This window comes from Rutilus rutilus (assembly GCF_951802725.1).
Source record: "Rutilus rutilus genome assembly, chromosome: 3".
Classification (NCBI taxonomy): Eukaryota; Metazoa; Chordata; class Actinopteri; order Cypriniformes; family Leuciscidae; genus Rutilus; species Rutilus rutilus.
Window position 1 is genome coordinate 24,800,093 of NC_140211.1, and position 17,142 is coordinate 24,817,234.

The window sequence follows — 17,142 nt, forward strand, 5'->3', positions numbered from 1 at the left end:
AATACTAAATTCCAAAATCTTTTTTTTTTTTTTTTTTTTTTTTTATGAAGCCAAGAGTGCAGTAAAATATTTTTTAAAAGGTAGTAAAGAAATATAAAATTAGCATGCAAATCATACAGTGACACCCCTAGCACCTTTATAACTAACAGTCGACTTAAAAAACTTTTACTAAAACACTTTTTTTTGGTATAAATAATATCCTAAATGACAACAGGACTTAGAAAGCATTCACAGAGAAAGCATTTCCATCCAATATTTTACAACTGCAGAGCCACAGCGCTAATTATTACAAAAGACTGGGTCTCGAGACAAGTTTTAAGTTGAACCTTTTTTAATTTGGTACGTTTTAAAAACACGGCGTTCATGCACAAGACGCTAAAACAAAACAGTAAGATGCGGCACAACAGTCAAATGGTCAAAAGAGTGAAGGAGTTTAAACATTGAACTTTTGTTTGGCACGAGCTTCAAAGTCGAATGTGACATTACTATTGTGCCATGTGGCACCTGGAAATGCCTCAAAATCAAGCAGCATGTAGCCTACTACATGTTGAGCCCCCATGCATGTGGCGATCTGCTCCATGTAAAATAAAACAGCTTTATGTCCGATGAATCAAATTTATGTGCGGATGCATGCCTTTAAACATGTTCAGAAAATTGTGCTCACTTCCCCCTATAGTAAGGTCAAATCCCCCGAAATCCCTCTCTTAATTCACACCTGAGTAATTTGTCAAGAAGATATGTATAAAAAAATGAATTACAAATGTATTTGATCTATCTCCCATCACTACTACAGTTTTAGTCTGTTTTTATTCCACCCTTGAGTTGCCTGTTTCTTCTCTCTTCTTCTACATAGATTCAATTAGTTGTTTTCTAAGAAGCAGTAAAAGCATTGTGTTCCACATGTAATCTAATTCCACACCCGCTTTAGCCAAAGGCGACAATTTCTATTAGATATGGGCAATCAGTTCATCCCATTAAAGTCAATGAATGTCCCCTTAAAGCTCTCCAGCGTTTCTTTTATGAAACCTTTAGAGGCCTGTTTTTCTGCAGTTTTGTACATATTCTGGTTCAGATTAGATAATAAAAGTAAGAAACAGGGTTTTAGAGGCTAATTTATTTTTTCCTTAACACACATTTGTCTTCCAAAGGAGCTGGAACCTCTCATTTCTATTTCAGGATGTTACCATACATGTGGGAAAGGGTGATGCTAAAGAAGGTCACCTTTAGAGCAAAGCAACCTTTCCCTGAAGCATGATGGATATTTGCATAACATGCATCAATATTGCAATTCGTCTCCATTTGACAGGAGTAAGCACTGGTATTATCAGATATATGAGCCATACCATAATCTCAGGGCATTGTATAACAAGTCAATCATGTTATAAACACAATCTTACATAGACTGTAAAACTTCAGAACACGAATTACAATCACTGCTATCTATTATTTAGACCTACTAAATTTCTAGAATGGATTTTGTATAGAAAAGCTTCCAGTTCAAGGTAAAATGTATTTAGATAAAACCCAAACCAATGGTTTCCAGTAGACATTGCCAGGGCTCACGGCAAAATTTCACGTATTACACCAGATAAGGACCTTGATGTCAAGACATTATGAATTCCCCTAATTATGCGGTTTCCAGCTCTGTGACAGATCAATATCGCAAATATGGGGTCATGTGTGTCATTCAAGTCAAGACTGATGAGATAGGATCAGTTTTGCCCTTTTTGTTTTCTAATGATTGTATTTCCATGTACTTTGGATATAAACTTGCATCAATAGACTTGCAAAGCATATATTAACCATTAAACGCATATTAACATTCACATTGACTGAGAGAGAATAGTTTATCAAATAGAAAATAGAAACACTGATCATGTCTAGAAGGTTTTAGTAATTTTGATTTTGATAAGGAAATACATGATTTAAAAGGAGTCAGTGGCATTCTAATCCTTACTAATCATGTAGCCAGGTTAAAATGAAGGTTTGTTACAGTATGCTAAACAGATACATTCAGTCCTTATTTTTAAATCCCATACCTTAGAGTGTTATGCATGCCATTAATGTAGCCTTAGAGTTAGACAAAGAATTCCTACATCACCAGGAAACCATCACTCCATCACCTGATGTTGGCTAAATCGACCCTGACTCAATATCACTCTTCTGTGTATATCAGCATGAGATCAATGTTGATCCCAATGTTGATGTACTGTACATTCCTTCTCATTACAGGTCTATAAATACACAAGTTTATCAGCTTCCAGACTTGTTGACAGTTGTTTGGAAACCAACTTTTCAGCATGACTCTTAAGTTAGGAGTAATCATTTTTTCAGTAAGAGTTTTGGGCAGAATGAACAGTGAACCTACGCCTACAAAACCCAGCAGCATGCAGCTTTCGATTTAACTAAACATCAATATTAATTGATCTATACGTCACAACTGTCATTAGTTGTACAAGTAAATAACTGCCTTTTCATTTCCTCATCATCAAAACTGAATTGAAATTAAATTTGCTGCATATCAGCAATAAAGTTGACACATAGTGCAGTCTAAAATCTTATCTAAATAGTGCAGTCTAAAACATAAAATATTTTATACATTTAATATTTTATCAAATAAAATATTTTTCTATTAAATGCCGTTCTTCTGTTTATCAAAGAATTGTGGAAAAAAAATAGCAGTTTCCTCAAAAATATTAAGCAGCACAACTGTTTTCAACCAGCATAAAAAAACTATCAATAATACACTACGACAATATACAATAAAATCACAATATTACTGTTTTTACTCTATTTGTGATGAATGCAGCCTTGGTGAACATAAGAGACTTCTTTTTTAAACTTATTAACAAATTAATGACTCGGTGTCAACCAGTCACAAGGCATCTACGGGCACTACATTACATCATCGTTTTCTGAACAACACATGCAAAATGCAAAAACAAGAGAAAGAGCAGGTGTGGTGATGATATGCATGAAATTGAATGTTGTGCTTTGCTTGTCCTGACTGAGAGTTGAGTACATTAGCATGAATTCATCCAGCGGTTTGCGCAAGGATAATGCATGGTTTCTATGTGCACTCACTGAGAGGAACTTTAAGATGCGCCAAGGTCAGGCCCTCCTGCTTTGTGGGAGAGAGAGAGAGAGAGAGAGAGAGAGAGAGAGAGAGAGAGAGAGAGAGAGAGAGAGAGAGAGAGAGAGAGAGAGAGAGAGAGAGAGAGAGAGAAATTAAAACGATAAAACACAATGATTTAAAGCCATATTCTGAAAAGGAAAATTGAAGTTAAGGTCTAGGGGAGAGAGAAGAAAAGGGAAATTGAAGTATGCCTTCTAAGGGAAAATTATTTGCTGTATACATTGTCTACACATGCAATGGGAATGAAGGGCTTGTGATTTGCAGCTATTTTTGCAACCCGTCAATGAGCAGTGTTGCCTGTCGGCACTGACCTTTTCAGGCGAGCCCCTGATCAGCCCCCTCATCTGTTCCAGCCAAAAGCCCTAACAGCTAACTCTTGTTTGGTGTTGTGCAAATAAAACCCGATTACTTGGGTTGATTGTCCACAATTTGACTAGGCAGACTCACCTCAGGCTGAAATAAAAATGAATGCTGCAATATTGTGGGCAAAGCAAAGGAGAAAGGGAGAGCATGAAGGAGAGAGAAAAAAAGAGTGTGAGAGAAAGAAACAGTAACAAAATTGTGACTTAATTGATTCCATGCAATCTCATCAATTGTGATTAAAATGAAATGCCCCCCTCATGTTTGAAAAGGTTAAAACAAATTGACGGTGGAAATCACAGCTGGTTATCACAGCGTGCGGAACAGCAGGACTTTAATGAAGTGAGTGCAATTCCATCCTTCATCCTGCTGTATCAGACAAGAGAGAGGAAGAGAGAGAACATTAGCTTCTCATAAGACATCATTGTCCCTGATCTTCCCTCTGATGATATTATATTGACAAAAGCACTCTGTAAGTCACTCGCCGAGTACGTTTACTGACTGACTTGGTTTTGATATACTGCAGCTCAGCACAACAGAGGTACATTATAGAAACCACTTAATGCTGAACTTTCTCCTTTAACAATCTTCTTCATAATATAAAAAAAGGACATATATTTCATCCTGTGCTGACGAGAGGCATTGCAGATGTTATGTTTGATTTGCTGTGTTTTTGCATTAGGACGAACCAATGTACTCCATCAGGCCCTTTTCCAAATGACGGTCTGACGGACTTGCAATGGCCGCCACATACATGTGCCCATGAAGTCCACGGGGACATTAGGTTACTCCCTCCCGCCAACTTAAGTCACTTTCGATGAACGCGTCTGTTAAATGCATAAATGTAAATGTGGCTGTGTCCAAAAGCTGAAAAATGCTGCATCTACAGGCAGTTAGGAGTTAGGAAGGATGTCCGAATTCTATGATCGTGTCACATTCTGTCCACTGAGATACCTTCATTTGTTCAATATTTGAAGGCTGAATAGATGTATTCTTCACTGCCCATGATATCCCACTTTCCAGTGCATTGAACTCCATGACAAAAAATAAAATGGTGCCTGAAAGTTGTGGTTGGTGGTCACTTAGTTATCACCAAAGCTCTCTGTTTTGTTGTAGATCATTAGACTGTTATTTGCTGCCTCAGAAGCCTGTCTGAAATTAGTTTCAGGTGGTACCTGCATGCTCAAACACTGCCTGTGAAGTCATTGCCCAATAGGGCAGAGAGGCAACAAGTCAGCAGCCTTATAAGCTTTCGGTGCAGCCAGGGTGTCTCACTTGTCATTTTGATGAAATTTTAAATGGCAAATAGACCCTTTATGGCAAGGGTGCTCCAGGGGGGCCACAGTCCTGCAGAGTTTAGTTCCAACCCGGCTCCAACACACATACCTGTAGTTCTCTCTGCAGGACTGTGGCCTTCTAGGAACTGAGTTTAGTACCCCTGCTTTATGGCCACTATGCTCCCTAAATATGGGTTATGCGCAACAAAGTGGTTGCATCATTTCTGGTCCAGGTCTTTTGTACGTGCTTTGTTAAATGTAGAGCTGTTTTACTCAATGTGTCTTTAAAGGAGCTTCTAAGGATGAACATTATCCGATAACCATCACATATGCAGATTGAAATCTAAAAGTTTTTTCAAATTCTCATTAAAATTAATTAAAATGTCAACAATTAAAATAACTAGCCTGTTGATTACTTTAAATGTCCATAGATATTGCTGTCAGTTCATACAACTGTTAACACTTTCTCCAACGAGTAGACGTGATGAAACCTGTTTTCCTGTTTGTTCATGTGATGTTCAGCATAAAGCCTATACACACATTCGCTGAGCCTGCACGGATTCTGACTCCACATCGGACTTCTACCTGACAGTCAATGTGGCATTACGTCACCAAACCAGTGTTTTTTTATGTGAATTTCAGTGGAATTTATGTGTAAAAGATTCATTTCTGTCCAGTAAATCTGAACAGACAATTAAGTCAAACAAACAAACAACTGTGAACTCAGACTGCAAGGGTGTATGCCGTTATTAGGAACAGGGCAAACTAAGAGCACAGAAAATGAAACAATGTAAAATTATATTTTATAATCACTTGTGACCATAGAGAAGTGACAAAGGGGATTTATAATTGTATATTTTGCATACATCCATCCCAGAAACTCGTATCCACACTCTCATTGGCATAAAAGCAGGACTACTGTATATCCACTATTACGGATGCACATTTACAGTGTTGTTCACTGAAGATTTGGATGGATTTCTTTAGGAACGGTTTATGCAGACGATCTGCTTATATACTGGGAGTTGCTGTCACCTAGTGGATATTTTCAGTATGAAAAGTATTTGTTAATCAGCAGTTTTCTCTTCCATTTCTCCTTCTAATTCACAAGAGTGTACAACTCTTCAAACAAGTGTTCATGCACTCAAACATAAAAGGGACAACAAATGCTAGTTAAAATTCAAAGGATTTTTTTAATGGCAAAAAAGCTGACTTTGCTGTGTTAACAAAACCATAATTGAAACCTGCATTGCTAAATAAATACCACTGCAGTGGGATAATTTGGAACCAAGCCCTCTGGTGCGAGCTACTGTGGGCGTGTTGTGTTGCCTGTTTGCTCACAAATTGGCCTATTTTCAGTGGATGCAACAGAGTATTAGTCTGAACAAGCAGCAGGGAAGGAACGCTAACTCAGCAACATTTCCCCTCAATGGGAATGCAAATAAAAACGAGATGCAAAGCAAAACCTTTGATTAAAACTCACTTTCTGTACCAAAGTCCCTGAGCACAAAAAAAAACACAAACAAAAGAAAGTTTGTATTTGTATAAGAAACTCTTCTGTAATATATTCATTCTAAAAATAATATCCATTTTCCATAAAGGGAGACCTGTGTATAAGTACATTATTTCCATGAATTTAATCAGAAAAGCACTTTTTTTTCCTCAATTAGATTTAGGCAAATAATATTTTAGATTTTATCAAATAAAAATAATGAAAAACTGAGGTGGGAGTACAAGCTTCATGCCTAAAAGCTGAGGGGTGTAGAATAATAAAATAAAATAAACTTTTTCAATCAGCTGCAACAGAATAAGTGTTTTAGAATGCTTATACATGTTAACATTTTGTAAACATTGTTCTGAAAGCCTTTAAATAAATTATTGAATAGTTTATGAAATACTTGGTGGTATAAACAGAAAACCAAATTTGCTGATTGCTTGTGTATAAAAACACTCCACCCGAGCTAAAGGCAAGTGCTCAAATGGTATGGCAGAGTAAACACCTCATGGCTGCATGCTTCATATTCTTCAACTGTGTCAATCATCTTTCTTGTCAGAGGTACTTTCTTCTTGGTGGTCGTCATGAGAAGCCGTACAGAAGTAAGGCAAAGTGGCCTCACAGTCTGGGTCCTCCCCCTGGAGACCCTGGTAACGCTGTAGCTCGATGTAGGTGGTGAAGAGTTTCGCATACTCCGGGTGTGTGAGAGCGAAGGAATGAAACTCATCTGAGAGAGAAAGCGAGATGGGAAAGTTACTACAAATGTGTTACTCAAACGGAATCCAAGCTAATCAAGTGAGGTAACTGACGGGCATTAATGAAATGATGTAAATATGCCATGGTAAATAGCATATTTACATCAGGCGCTGTGTAAAAACAAGCCTTATTAATTTTATTTTGGACACTCAAGTAGGTTACTATCCAATATATGCAGCTGATGGCCTGAAATCAACTTCCTGCAAGTATTACAAAAAATTACTCTACCTTTCAAAAGGCAACCAGTCATCGTTTGGATAAAAACGTTCAACCTTGACTGATAGATTACACAAATAACCACAAGCCTTCACTTGAAAGTGTTCATGACTGCACACACAGATATTTTTCAAGGCGTTCACATACACTGCATGGAATCATGTGCTGCTGACTGTGATGCATTCATGTGCAGAAAAAAAGCCTGGGCCTCTGGACGATGCACACCCTAAACTGCCACCCAAAGTCAGTGTTGCCAGTGTTAGGTCTGCGTGTGAAGTTCAGTTCAGACTTACAAGCATGGATGTGGTTTTACAACTTTCAGAAAATCAAAATCAATCTCATCACCTAATCTAATTCGCCAAACTAGACAACCACAGTTACAGTTCCTGTGATTTGAGTGTCTATGAACAGAATACGATTACGAAAATACTAAATGGCATGTTGAAAAACATTTTGCCACAGAATATATAACCAAAAATATAAATAGCTTGACAGCCCACAGAACCCTTGGTTACGAGTGCAATTATAAATGGTGTGTTGTTTTGTTTGCTAAATTTCATACAATTCATGTTTGAAAAAAGAAATAAAAATAAAATAGTATTCTCTTAATGATAGCATTTCTAATATGCCTGACAGTCTTATCTCACTGTAGTAGTTGCTATACAGTTGGCATACAGACCATAAGTTATGTGTCCCGACCCATCTGCATCAATTTCTGTGAAGAGGCTGTTGACGTCAAGATCACACACTCCAAGAGCAGAACGTATCAAACAGCTAAACTCATCTTGTGTGATACAGTTGTCCTCATCAATGTCAAACAGCTGTAAAAAGAGTTCACAGACACAACTAGACATAAACCAATTTTGACAACACGAGAGTAATCCATCCATATGCTCTAACTAACTACATGACAAAAATATTTTTCAACAGGGGTGATTTTTGAAAGCCACCTCGAGGTGCTAACAACCACTGGCACATCAGTACTTGTATGGTTTACCTTCATAACCACATCACAACATCTTCGTTAACACTTCTTTACAAGATTAAATCTTCAGTAGTTTGACAATTTATGGATTGCATTTGTCTTCTCATAATATCATCACTGCAATCTGTAATATCATTACCTTAAAAGCAGTCTGAATGACTTCCTCATTATTAGCTGGTCGGCACAGAACTGTGACACCAATGACATACTCTCTGAAATCAATGGTGCCATCCCCATCCTACAAAGAGACACAGAAAACATTTGCTTTAAATAGGCCACACTGTGAATAAAATAAAATGCCATTTGATTCATCCAGTCCCAGAGATTTATATTGGTTGTGGGCTGAAAATAAAGCAGATTTTTAAAGCAGATATCTGAGAGTATTTCATACATTCAACTTATTTTCTGTATCTTAGTGGGACTCCTATCCATATCTTATTCCACGTGGTTAGTTATGGGCACACTCACCCTGTCAAACAGAGCGAACAGCTCCTGTAGAGCTGGGCTGAGGGGTAGTTTGAGGAAGCTGGCAAACTCCTCAATTGTGATTCTTCCACCTTTGCAAGAACAGGCTATGTTGGCAAAACTCTCCAATTCCTTCTTCACATTGTCCCATTTTAATCTGAATTTAAACAGAAAACCAGAGATTTTGAGCTTGAAGTTGGCATGAAACAAAAGTTATGATAGTCTTTTCTTCCCTATTGTGATCCAAGTGAAACGGCTTGAATGCAACTTGATTGGATGGTTGGATCGTTGTGGTTTGCTAGTGCTGTGATCTCATTTGAGTGACAGGTTGTACAGCTCTCGCAGCAGTAAACACGTCATCAGAGAAGAAAAGACATGTCGTTGCAAGAGGGAGGGGAAGTTATTATGATAAAAGATATTTGACATTTGAATAATTACAAATAAATACTGCAATATTCCATTAAAAAAAATGTCATGATTTCATGGTGACTGTAAACTACTATAATTTTTTTTTTTTTTGGTGTAATCATGTGAGCTATGAGTATCACAATATTTAATGATAACAAGGTTATGCACTTTTTAAAATATTTTTATAATAACAGTCATACTCCAATTTCCTGCTGATCTTGGTAAACTCCACGAGACCCGCCTCCATAGGCAGGGTCAGTTCTCCAGCTGCAATCATCAGACGGCAATCTTCATAAGTGTGATCTGTGACCGGCAGCCCCAGAGATCTAGTAACAGAGTCCGAAATTGTGATACAATTTTTAAGACTGAAATATTGTTTTGTGCACACATTCTAAATGTCCACCATGTAAAATCTTATAAAGACATGAATGAATAAATAGTAACATGACATGCTTACACAGCCATGACAGATCTCACTGACTGAGCAAACTTGATAGGACACTTTTTCTCCATCTCAGTGGGAACTTGAGGGGGCAGAAACTAAAACACAGACACAATAAATAGAATCGTACAAATATTTTGCAAATATATAAGATTAGCTATATGTGAGATTAAGTTGGTCATTTGTTTTAACATCACAGCTTCTTGATGCTCCTTTGACATGTGTATACATCAAACGTGCAAAAAGCAGAGAATATTAGCATGAATTATGCAAATCTTTCTTACAAACCTCAACTTCCACCGTAGTATAGAGCTGGCAGAGTGTGAGCAGCAGTAATCTGGCCCTAAAACAGGAACTGGTGGTGAGGTTCCAAATCAACAGCATTTCAGGAAGCATTGCTCTCTATTTATGCATGACTGTGTAAAAGGGTCTGAAGACCGAGCTTATCTAAGAAAGTGATCTACAAGACTGCACGTGCAGATCTGCAGAGAGGAGGAAGATGACAATTCACTCAGACAGCAGGCTCTCATACTTTTTTATTTGATTATACAATTTAGCTCCATTTTTCTTATCTTAAATGCCAATAAACCAATGAAACAACCTGTTTGGCGTATCAGTGTTTCTTGCAGCATTACATACATTATCCTGGCATTTGAATTTGAATTCTGATGACTTTTTTTTGTTGTAACGGTGATTGGAAAAGCCCTAAATTGCAGAAGCATTTTGTCAGTTGTGTAAATGCTTTTTGTTTATGTTTAATATTACTTACGATTTTGGACCCTGCCATGTCCATGTGACTGTGTCCTGTAAGAGCAAAAAAAAAGTTTAGTAAAAATTATTCTATTTTTAATATAAAAAAAAAAAAGGCTTGAACCCTGAGCTATTCACAGCTCGAGCTCGACTGACAGACTTTTACCTGTGGCCTTTTAACTGACAGGCCTTTAAGCGCTGTGTGTAATTTTGCCAGGTGGCCTAATTCAAATGCATGCTATTTTATGGTCGAGTTACTTCAGTCCTCTCTACTTGGCTATTATGGTTATTTATGGATTTGTATTTTACATAATATTCTATTTATATTTTTTTGTGATACTCCATTGTGTTTGTCAGATAAGTTTATCAACCGGAAACTGAGGCATCATGAAATAATATAAGACTTATACTGACCAACTTATTTGGGTATCTGATAAGAACAGGCTGTACTGGGACCCCTGGGACAAAGGCACCTATGGAGGTAAAAAGAGTAGCAAATAAGCACTTTTCATTCATCCTCTGTTCTTTTAGCTACATTCATACCTCCTAAAAACTGCTCAGTACCACTGTCCCACCTGTTTTCCTTATGGAGACATATATTTCAGAATGAAGTTAAATCCCTGTCTGGCACTCCATTGATCACACCATATCCTACGTATCAGGTTACAGCTATTTGACTGGTTCTCAATTGGACAATCAATGATTATCTATGAAGCAAACTCTATCCAAATGATATAACCTGAATATAGAAATAGGTCTTCAATTATTATCTTTATCTTTATCATAATACAACAATAAATATTACTCTTATCAGCTAAATTAATTAAGCCTACTGTAAAAAGATTTAGTTTTAGAAATATATTTAAATAAATGTCACTCAAAGGGATAAAGTCTTAATGGTATGTGGATAATACCTACTCATAGACACAACTCTCACTCTCTTTTATGTGCTGCTGGTTTTGCTGGCCTCAGCAGACCTTATTCTAGTTTCTTTAGTACACCAAAACAAACCGTCGGCATTGGAAACCCCGAATTCCGTGAAAGTTTATCTTCCCCTTCACTTGTATACATTTGCATTAGGGAAATTAGTTATCTGATAACAGACAACAAGATTTTCATATGGTGCAGTTCATACACAACTTTCATTACCTACTGAGTTATGGACATTTGCTACAGTATACTGTATCTGTAACATCTGTAACTGTATCTTAATATTTAATCTACATTATTATGTTGTCCAATATCATATTTAACATTTCTATATCACAAGCAAACAAAAATAAACACAATCTGCTAACCTTGTTTGAAGGTAATGAGACATGATCTGTTTGTACATGTTCCTTCAGGAAAAATGAGCACCTAAAAAAGAAAATAACACCAGTATTATTTTTAGTGGTACCGTAGCTATCATGGTGGCAATTTGGATGCAAAAGATATTAGCTAACATACAGTTTTTTAGATAAAAAAAAAGACTTCTCAATAATACAATTGGTCAAACTAATTATACATCCACAATGTTGAAACTGGACATTGTTTAGGAACAGGACATCCTGTATTCAAGCTGAGGAAGTATAGGTCTAAGAGTAATTTCCTGCTTTCAAAAGCTGGAACACACATCATTTGGCTTCACGTTGTGTTCACGTTTTTAAACTTTGTTTTATTTTTGACCATTTTAAAGTCACACATGATCAAATAAACTAAACTAAACTAAAATTGTGGAGGCACTCACCTGTGGCCAGCGTCCCCCTGACTTAGCTCTCCGCTCAATCTCAAGTATAGTGTTTTTACGAGAGTCTGGATCTTTGCGTGAAACAAGCACTGGCTGCACACAGCGCAAAAACCCTGGGGAACATAAAATAATATTAAAGTGATAATAATAGCAATAATAATAACACATGCAAAACTGACATCAATAATGGATATTTAACAACAATGTTTTGTTTTTTCTTTGGCTGAGAAATTCCACATTAAGTAGGATCAGTAGCAGTGGTGGCCACTCAATGACACATTTAAGTCTGTTTTTCTGATTTGTTTCCTTGTGCTGACTGGGGTATTTGCAGTAATTCACAATTTTTGGTTGACGATTTCCAGCCCAAAAGCTCTCAAAAACTATTCTCATGACAACCAAGGTGTATAAGTACCATTCAGCCTACCTCCTTAAAATTAAAGAATGATGACAAAATGAATTTATTAAAATGAATCAATTCTCCTGCCAGGAGAAAAATACAACAGGGAAACGGATCAAAACATGGCAAATACAGTAAAAGAAAATTAGCAGATGACAAAAATGTTTTTATCCAAACAGACAGACACTGTTAAAGACTTAGTTCACCCAAAAATTAAATTTCTGTCATTAAATTCTCACCCTCATGTCGTTCCAAACCCGTAAGACCTTCGTTCATCTTCAGAACACAAATGAAGATATTTTTGATGAAATCTGACACCTTTCTGCCCCCTAGATGTTTAAAACCGGCAAACTTTTTGAGTTTAACTTGGAGTGAGAAGGGTAGACTACTGTTTTTATTAGAGCTTGGCACAAATTTAACGATGTCAATTCATAAGCTTGAGATACTATTCCGATATTGATTCATTTGGATAAATATCAGGTTCAGTAGCTACATGTTAATTGTTCTCAAGGAAAGAAATCAACTAATGCTGTAAACATACAGGTTGCCCTGTCAGCTGGTATTATTATTAAAGGTTAAAATTAACAACTCAAATGAATAATAGTTATCTTAGACGTGTAAATCTGCTTTGTGTGCTAAAATACTATGTTTCACAATGCCGTTTCACCATTCTTGGTGTGGGGGAAATGTGATTGGCACAGCTTTCCAATCGCTCTGGCGATTCTTGATGTCATACGTCAAACGGAATGCACAGCACATTGACTTTTTTTTTATTTGGCGTGAGATTTACTTGGGCAGCGTGAGAGAATGAGACAGAGCCTTATCGCGTGTCAGCAACCCTCCCACTGTGCAGTAACCCGCACAATCTGGCAACACTGAAACTGATCAACAATGTGAATATATTCAAAAGCGAAAACGTGATCACATTTTTTTGGCATTGCATTTGCTGTTTGTGTTCCTTTTTGTAAAGACCAATATTGATGTAAATAACCACACTGCTTACTGCCAAAGATTGGTGCTTCCATGGACTCGGAGCGGGATACAGTAGAAGGCAGACCAGCTTCAATACAGGCGATGGCATCAAAGAAAGAAGAGTGAGGGGCCACAGCTAGAATGGGGGCCTCTGCACTGCTGGCCTTCTTCCCCTTCACCACCACCCTGAAACCCATCCCGAAGAAATACATCTGGCCTAGAAAGGTCATCACTTTTTTGTGCAAGAACCTGCCCACAAACACATATACAAGCACACCACACATCAGGAATCATAGTGGGTAATGACTTTAATTAATCAAACATACTGAACTACACATGCAAGTACAAAAAGCTTGTTTTAACGGCTTTGACACGGTGTGCTCATCGAGTGTCAGATCAGCATGTTGTTGCATCATTTAAGAGAATAACCACATCCCTCCAACAGCTGTGCTGCCTCCTACGCTGAGACTTAATTAATCTGATCAGTGTGGTCAGTCCAAGTAGAAACGAGATGCAGCAAAATGAGCAATTTCTCAAGAAACCACGTGGTCTGTTTGAGAAGCATGAATTAAACAGAATGGAAGGCATCTGTGATGCACAACATATTTGCAACGGCTGATATGCAAACCACAAATTTGACATTACCAACTCACACTTCTATTACTGATGCAGGGGAAGCAAAGACACACAGAAATAGACTCCCATGCACACAAGACCTAACAAATCACTATGAGCTTACATTCCTTCTAAGCATTTAGTAAAAGATACAAATTGTAAGAGGTGGTGTTATCTGTAAGGTTAATGTTTAAGGTGCTGTGTTGTCAGGTTTAGTTAGCAAGCCGGAAGTGTTGTATAGCGGTTTAAACAAGCTATAGCATAAAAAAAGATCTATTTTAATCTTGTGCTGAAATGTAGGAGGTGGAGTATCTGTGTGTAACGTGCGTGTACAAGGAGTAGTATGTACCTTCTCCAGCCAGTCATGGGCTCCACCGCTCCAGACAGAGACTGTCTGAATGTTATCATGACAGAAACTGGCCACATGACCATTAGAACAAGAAGCAAGAAAATGGCACGGAGCGGCACAAGGATGATTCCTAGAAGAAAACACTACACACAGACATAAGAGGGAAAAAAGACATAATCACACAATAAATGTCAAAGAAATCTACACAATGCAAATTACTTTCTATGTTTCTATTCAAGGCATCTGCTAACATGGGAGCAGCGATTCAACCTCACAGATGTTTCTATGGGGACCCTTTAATCGGTTTGAGGGGGAAAGGAATTAATGTATGAAACAGACTCTAAAATAACTTACAGTGCTAAATAAAACACAAAATCAAGACGTAAACTGAAATTACTCCCCCTACCCTACTCAAATAGCTATTAGAGGTCTACAGTACTACTGTTCTTGAAGAGTCTTGAATCACAAAATGAATCATTGCTAATTCATTCAATATATAAATACTGCTAATTTCCATTTCTAAACATCGATTGAAAAAAAGCATATTTGTCATAATTACAGCAGAAATACCAAAAATATATAATCATAAAGGGGGGGTTTGAATATTGTGTTGGACAACAAAGGGCCTTCAGGTCAAAAAGGTTAGGGACAACTGACATAGCATGTAAACTAGCTACTTTAAAAAACATCAGTGTCAGAGGTCTTGACCATTGTATTCAACAATTAAACCATACAATACCATACTTTTTCACATAATCTATTGTATTGATATTCAAATGCATTGTAGTAAAATAGTATAAACTAATTTTAACGACTAATAAATTCATAAATGTAAATACTCTCTCTGTTTCAATACCAGATGCTGTGCTCTCGTTACTGCATGATTTTCCCTCGTTACAAAAACTGTAACAAAATGTAACATAATTTGGACCCTTTCTACAGCACAGGCAAATGAGCTATTTTCATTCATTTAGTAAAAACGTTTTCTCAATTTTTACACAAATTGTTGACAGCATTTGCCAGCCCTGTTCCCCAAGTTATTGCAAGACTTAAAATAAGAGAGCTCATCCAATAACGTAGCTTAGAGGGAAACATATTAAGCAAATCAAATAAGATGTTGACACATTAAAAGGATAAAGAGCTGAATGACCTCAGTGAAGAATAATATTGACAGACAATAGTCATAAATTGAGAGACTCACTTTGATTTTATCGGCTTTAGTTAACTTAAGGTCGTGCACGAATGGGTTGATGACGGCGGGCAGCAGCAGGGAATGCTGTCTGGGCAGCGCGAACACTCTCTGCGCAGACATCTTCACTCATCAGTCATCACAGAAGAATCTTCATGTGTCAACTCTCTGAACGTACAACGCGTTTCTTCCTCATTTCACTCGCGCGCGCCACCTTATGACACTCGCGCCCTAGCGGTCAGCGGATGTGTTTCACAATCAGATGAGATCATAACTAACGGCAAGTTTGTGCATTCTAGACGAGTTTGGAGTCAGAGCAGAGTTTCTGTGCGAGCACTAACGTTAGCTGAATCAAAATATGCATTATGTCCTAAATGCTATCATAGTTGGTTTAGAGACAAGCTCCACCTCTTATGGACATAATCCTATTTAGACCTGAAGCCACTAGGGCTAAAGGTGCCCTCACTGTTTTTCTCTACAGGTTAACCGTTTGAACACGTGGCGTCGCTAGACTCTTTTTTCCTAATAAAATCTTGCTGATAAATCATTGCGAGGCAGTGTACCGAGCTGAGAAACATTTTCTCTGACCATGCATATTTCAGCGAATTCGTGTGTCCAGCAGTATTTCTTCCGGCGATCTAGAATCAGAATCAGTGATGCTCGACTCGAGAAGGAATCACTCGTTTGAGTCGATTCTTGTTGTTCTGGGTTGTGAACAGTTCGGGCATGCACTGAATCGTTTGAAGCGGTTCTTCACTCAGCACAACAGGAACAGGGTAAACTGAAGTACATTTGTGACCCTGGACCACAAATCCAGTCACATATGGGTCATTTTTTTTAAATTGGGATTTATACATCATATGGAAGCTGAATTAATAAGCTTTCCATTGATGTATGGTTTGTTAGGATAGGACAATATATTTGGCCGATCGAGATACAACAATTTGAAAATCTGGAATCTGAGGGTGCAAAAAAATCGAAACATTGAGAAAATCGCATTTAAAGTTGTCCGTTAATGTTTGCGATTGTGCAGCATTCATTCACAAAAATAAATGTTTTATATATTTACTGTAGTAAATTTACAAAATATAATGGAATATGATCTTAATATCCTAATTATTTTTGGCATAAAAGAAAAACCGATCATTTTGACCCATACAAAGCTATTGTTGGCTATTGCCATAAATATACCCGTGCTACTTGTGACTGGTTTTGTTATCCAGGGTCACATTTACCTACAATCCATTGAAAACAAAACGGCATTCTATATTTTTCTTGAGTTCAACCATAGACTGTGAGTTCAACCCATGCAGCTTTAAAAAGCTGTTAAACGCTAACAAAAAGCATTTAAATAACTAAAGAATTACAATTACATTACTATGTATTACTCAAGTATATAATACGAGTTAAATGCAAGGCACATAAACATACAGAGATAGATGCGCTCATTATACAATGGAACTGCTAGATGTCGCTGTTTGTCTAGTTATGTGAGATCCGAGTAATTTTGTAAAATAGACTCCTATTTTAATGTGTGAACCATAGCTATTGTTTTCTGATGTGAAAATCAAAAGCATAATCACTAGGATGCAGTAAAATGC

General features: G+C 37.3%; 1 protein-coding gene across 1 annotated transcript; it reads right to left on the minus strand.

Annotated features, from left to right (window-relative positions):
* Nucleotides 1-5,946: 5,946 nt before the first annotated feature.
* Nucleotides 5,947-16,203, minus strand: lpcat2 (lysophosphatidylcholine acyltransferase 2). The gene is made up of 14 exons (XM_084405581.1): nucleotides 15,554-16,203; nucleotides 14,353-14,495; nucleotides 13,420-13,637; nucleotides 12,020-12,132; nucleotides 11,589-11,649; nucleotides 10,705-10,763; nucleotides 10,310-10,344; nucleotides 9,829-9,883; nucleotides 9,556-9,638; nucleotides 9,299-9,424; nucleotides 8,694-8,847; nucleotides 8,365-8,463; nucleotides 7,920-8,061; nucleotides 5,947-6,995 (listed from the first exon to the last, which is right to left on the minus strand). The coding sequence occupies exons 1-14, from the start codon at nucleotides 15,662-15,664 to the stop codon at nucleotides 6,808-6,810; spliced, it is 1,587 nt and encodes a 528-aa protein (XP_084261707.1). The 5' UTR covers nucleotides 15,665-16,203; the 3' UTR covers nucleotides 5,947-6,807.
* Nucleotides 16,204-17,142: the final 939 nt, after the last annotated feature.

Excerpts from the sequence above, each read along its gene's own strand:
- lpcat2 (XM_084405581.1), bottom strand. The coding sequence starts at position 15,664 with ATGTCTGCGCAGAGAGTGTTCGCGCTGCCCAGACAGCATTCCCTGCTG. Across the intron at positions 9,639-9,828 it reads ATACTACGGTGGAAGTTGAG|TTTCTGCCCCCTCAAGTTCC; the intron begins GTTTGTAAGAAA and ends TCTGTGTTTTAG. Across the intron at positions 8,464-8,693 it reads TGTTCGCTCTGTTTGACAGG|GATGGGGATGGCACCATTGA; the intron begins GTGAGTGTGCCC and ends GTCTCTTTGTAG.